The following is a 4893-nucleotide window of genomic DNA, read 5'->3' on the forward strand; positions in this document are numbered from 1 at the left end:
TTAAAATAAATTTCAATTATTCTAAATTAATTCCACTAACTTCTACTTACTCTCTATTAATTCAATTATTCTACGTAATAATTAAATTAAAATACATTAAATCCATTAAAATAATACACGTTAACGTTAATGAAGTAAACCAATTACTATTCCTAAAATCAATTAAATATAAGCAACTCTTAACTACAAAACTAACTATCCAACAAGCTAACAATATACGAGTAAAGCTTGTTAATGAAGCTACTAAACAAGACTTTGATTAGTTCTTACATTAAAATATTCAACAACTATTGTGAATTGAATATTATTCTCAAAATTGGGTTGGACAAGCTTTTAGGAAAGCTAAACGATTACCCTTTCTTTTTCTTTCTTTCAAGAACCAAAATACCATTAAAAAAACCATCTTTTATTTCAAACTATATATAAAAAAAAGAAGCTAAACAACTATCAATATTTGCAAGTGGGATCAAAACATGAGTTCCCTTGTACCATAGGCACATTGGAATATGTACAAATGAAGTGTCTCCTTTTTAGTGTAAGTTGAAAAACATAAAAGATATTTCTTTGGAGAATGATAAGCTACTTAGTGGGGGCTCTTAGCACTTATTTCCACACTTTCCAAACCCATTTTTCCTTTTCTTTTTCTCATTAGTTTGAACACAAAAATTTAATGTAAACCACTTTGTTTGAGTATTTTCTGATCTTCTTGTTCTTGCCTAGTTTTTAATATTGAGAAAGATGAACCATTTAGAGAGCCAATTGTTACAAGAATCAATATAGCTGAACCAGAATATGTTCCTCCTTTCACTATGTAGCACTCACCATTCAACCATCCTTTCCCATAGAGTTGCTTTCTACTCATACTTGTTGCAGCAATCAATAATATAACCACAATTCCAAAGCTAACCCTGCTAAACATTACCAACTTAATCAACAACTTAATTACTAACTTAACATAACAGCCAGCAACAGAAAGATTGAAATAACCTACCAAGATATAAAATACAGAACCTTTGAAGAAGTAGGTATCTTAAACTTGGAGATACTTTTCCATCTTGAATAAGAATTCTTTACTAATGCATAATTCCCAATCATATGTGCAAAAAATAAACTAACCAATGTTGCAATACTCAGTCCAAATGCTTTACTTGTTGCCATATAACATACTTTTCCATTCCATCTAAGATCCTCCTCCTACAAAATTAACAAAACATTGGAAAAAAATTTCATTTGAAACACAGACACGAACAAACACAAACACAAACACAGACCAGACACCAGACACGTCTTTAATCAGAAGAGAAAATGAGAAGTGGCTAACCTTATTCCTCCTTATCTCAGCAGCTATACACAAGAAGAATGAAATCACACCAAAAGAGAGAGAAATGATGATGAGGAAGATTACTGTGAAATTGAATCTTGGAGGAGGAATTTCCATGATGAAATGGTTTGTTTTGAATGAAAAGACTTGAGGAAAGAGTAAAGGGAATAATACTAAAGAATATGTCTTGAAACACACTCAAGGAACAGAATTATGAGATGGTTCTATGAAGGTATTGTTTGTCATCACTTTCTTTCTTCAATTCTTTTCTTTGTGGTGTTTGAAACTTTCTTCCTATTGAGTCTACCATATTGCTTTGAACAAGGTGCTATGTTTTAATTGAATGTGGACTTGTTTTGGATAAATCTTGTTTTTTCTTAGTTTTACTTTTCTCATCAAATGGAGCTAGTCAACATCTCTACTAGTTAACATCTTTAGGGTCTTCTTCTAGAAAATAGAATCTCACATATCTTAATAATTAATAAAATAAAAAAATATTAAGTTTTACAATTTTAAATATAAATAAAAAAAAGTTAATTAATCAACATAAACGACTCACATAATTGAGGACGTGAATTTGAAAATCTGTTTCATTTTATAAAATAATGAGTATAATAGATTCAACCGAGTTCTTCCATTTTTAAAAATTAAAAATTATAAAATTTTATATTATCTCATATAATTCACAAAAATCTATAAAAAAAAAAGAATTGACGCATATCTAAAATTCGATTAAATTTTTAACAATATCGGACAAAATATATTATATTTGATACACAGAAAATACACTTTTATATATATATATATATATATATATATATATATATATATATATATATATATATATATATATATATATATATATATATATATATATATATATATATATATATATATATATATATATATATATATATATATATATAACTTTTACATAAAGTCAAGTCAATCCCTAGTTAATAGGATGGTGATTGCTCCACTATAACTAGATTATTTAACTAGTAACTCAATGAATATGTATACTCATTTTTTATATTATTTATATTTACATAATCAACACTTAAAAGGACAGGGATTGGATTCCTCTCCACTAAAAAGAGCGATTAGTGGCTAGAGAATCATGCTTTCAGTTCCCTAATCATGGTGGTTACTATTTTCTTGAAAAGATGAAACACTTCTAGTGTAAAGTAGGTGGATTTTTTTAAACCTCATATTTATAGGAAAAACATAGTTAGATAATTCGGAATTTGACTAGAAGGTCAAGTAAAACCTAATTAAAATGATTTAATTTAAAATTTTGAATTAAGTTTTCTCAAATGATTCGTTTTTAAATAAGGTTTATCAATCACTTAATCACGTGTGTGAAACAAAGAAAGACATTGTGAGGAGGAGATTTATTATAAAATGCCACTGGTCCAAAGATAACTTTAGCCTAATAGTCTTATTTGAATGGTCAATTTTGGATAGCCAACATGCTAATTAAGATAGATAGAGTTTTTGCTTGCATTTTGTCTTTCTCTCTAAAAGAGTGGATTCATGAGGTGGAGCACACTATGACATGAGGTCACAAGTATTTGAAAATTGAGATTGAAATATAAATCTATTTCTTTTTATTTTGTAAAATAAAATGTCAATGACAAAATCAATATTGAAAGGCAGATAAGGATTGATTTTTTTAATTTAAAAATAACCACTTCTTTCGATTAAAATTCTAATATAATTTTTTTTTTAAAAATATTTATTGGAATAACCATCTTTCATGAAGCATACGCTAGTTGGACTGTCACATATATTTTTTATTGAACATATGCGCCAATGGCCTGGGCACATCCATTGAAAAGTTGTAGTCATTGGCGCCACATGCAATGGCGCATGCATGTGCAGGCCATGTGAAGGCGTCACATGCAATGACACATGCGCAGTGGTTTTATGTGTGCGTCAATCCATGTGGCTACTGTTCTGCCACTCATCTATTATAAATATAGCATTTCCCTCCCATAATTTTTCACACAACTTCTTACCCTCTCCTTCCATTTTTCTTCAATCTCCTTCAATTTTCTTTAAAATATCTGCATATTCATACTTGTGTCCTTATATTCACAAGAGAAATATCGATTTAATCTTTTCAACAGTTCAGCCTCCGATGAAGATCTGACTTTGAAATGTAGATACGTTCAAACATCTTAACAGGACGTTGAAATGTTGGTTAGATGGAGACATTGCAGATGGTGAAATAATCAGAAGAATTCAATGGCTTTATATGACGTTCAACCAAAATGGAGAAGTTCGTTTCTAGGTCAATATTAAAATTGATAGAGACGTTCACATGATGATGTATGCTTCTCACAAAATTGCTTTGATGGTTGTAATCACATAGTTATGTTGTTTATGTGTTGTATTTGTTTGTGATGATATTTTATTTGCTGTAGTTTCTTGTGTTGTTGTTTAATTATTGTATTTGTTCTACTTATCATATGAAATGAATGTTGTTTTTAATATAAAGCAAAAGAGTTACAATTAAAATTATCTTGTTGTGCTTGTTCCAACACTGGGACAGTTAGTACGATTATGACCGGGCTGGCGACATGAACTACATAATCTAACTATTTTGTTCGCCGTATCCATTTCGGTTCGAATATGGGTGTTGTTTGGGTGACCTTTTTTCTTTCTTCGTATTATTTCATTGTGCCAGAGAATGTCCCCTTGATATGCAGGCCAATAATCCTCTTTTGCTACCACTAGAAAGCTAATTTTGTAACCATTTCAAAGGTTTATGACTTTGTAAACGTAGGATAGTAAGTTGGAAGGATCCTGTCGAACCTTTAAACATGTCGCTATGACATGGAAGCAGGGCACACGAAAAGCTTGGAACTTTCCGCAGTCGCACCAACCTCTATCTAGTTCCACTCGATAGTGTCCCCTCGGCATGTCTTCATTGTGAACCATTGACTCAACAATATTGTACCTAGTACGGTCAAACACCGTGACCACATGTGTGTTAGCTTTGGCAACTTCCTCTTTAATGAATTTCATTGAAGCATCACTGAACAATTGCCCAAATTGTAACACTGAACTCCATTTGGAACGTCTGATCTCAAATATCGCTCCTAGTCTGAAATAGGTTGCTTGCACTAAAGCGGTTATAAGTGGGCTTTAGATGTCTTTGAAGACAAAGTTCATTGATTCCACAAGATTTGTTGTCATGTGGCCCAATTGTTGACCGTTGTCGTATGCCCTAGTCCACTTCTCCAATGGAATATTGTCGATCCATCTTACTGCATTTGCATTTGACAATCTGATGTCTTCGCGGTAGTGTTTGAAAGAAGGTTCTATTAATGCATACCCTGCATTGACAACCTTCTTCCACAACGTTTTGTCTTTGATCTCCCGCATAAAATTTTGAGCGATATGTCTAACGCAGTAGTTTGGATAGCAAAAACACCAATCATGATTTGGGTCTTGATCATCAGGTTAATGTCGCATTACGCGAAAAACCGGCGGGAAAACGAAAACAACAGAGCCGCCACCATGCGTTATTTATCCCAAAAGAGGGAAAGGAAACGCTCGAAGTA

General features: G+C 31.5%; 1 protein-coding gene across 2 annotated transcripts; it reads right to left on the minus strand.

Annotated features, from left to right (window-relative positions):
- Nucleotides 1-437: 437 nt before the first annotated feature.
- On the minus strand, nucleotides 438-1736 carry LOC127074822 (protein MODIFYING WALL LIGNIN-2). 2 transcript variants are annotated; one of them, XM_051016201.1, is made up of 3 exons: nucleotides 1322-1736; nucleotides 992-1194; nucleotides 438-908 (listed from the first exon to the last, which is right to left on the minus strand). In XM_051016201.1, exons 1-3 carry the CDS (start codon nucleotides 1436-1438, stop codon nucleotides 668-670), a joined length of 561 nt encoding a protein of 186 aa, XP_050872158.1. In that variant the 5' UTR covers nucleotides 1439-1736; the 3' UTR covers nucleotides 438-667. The 2 variants fall into 2 exon arrangements, with proteins under 2 accessions (XP_050872158.1, XP_050872157.1); XM_051016200.1 differs by having other exon boundaries at nucleotides 438-911.
- Between the last annotated feature and the right edge of the window lie 3157 nt (nucleotides 1737-4893).

The sequence above is a fragment of the Lathyrus oleraceus genome, chromosome 4, assembly GCF_024323335.1.
Source record: "Lathyrus oleraceus cultivar Zhongwan6 chromosome 4, CAAS_Psat_ZW6_1.0, whole genome shotgun sequence".
In the NCBI taxonomy this organism is placed as follows: domain Eukaryota; kingdom Viridiplantae; phylum Streptophyta; class Magnoliopsida; order Fabales; family Fabaceae; genus Lathyrus; species Lathyrus oleraceus.

Bases quoted from the DNA above. Each gene is read 5' to 3' on its own strand.
- LOC127074822 (XM_051016200.1), bottom strand. From the start codon at position 1,438: ATGGAAATTCCTCCTCCAAGATTCAATTTCACAGTAATCTTCCTCATC. The intron at 1,195-1,321 runs GTTAGCCACTTC...TTAATTTTGTAG, and splicing joins CTGAGATAAGGAGGAATAAG to GAGGAGGATCTTAGATGGAA. The intron at 912-991 runs GTAGGTTATTTC...GGTAATGTTTAG, and splicing joins GTTCTGTATTTTATATCTTG to CAGGGTTAGCTTTGGAATTG.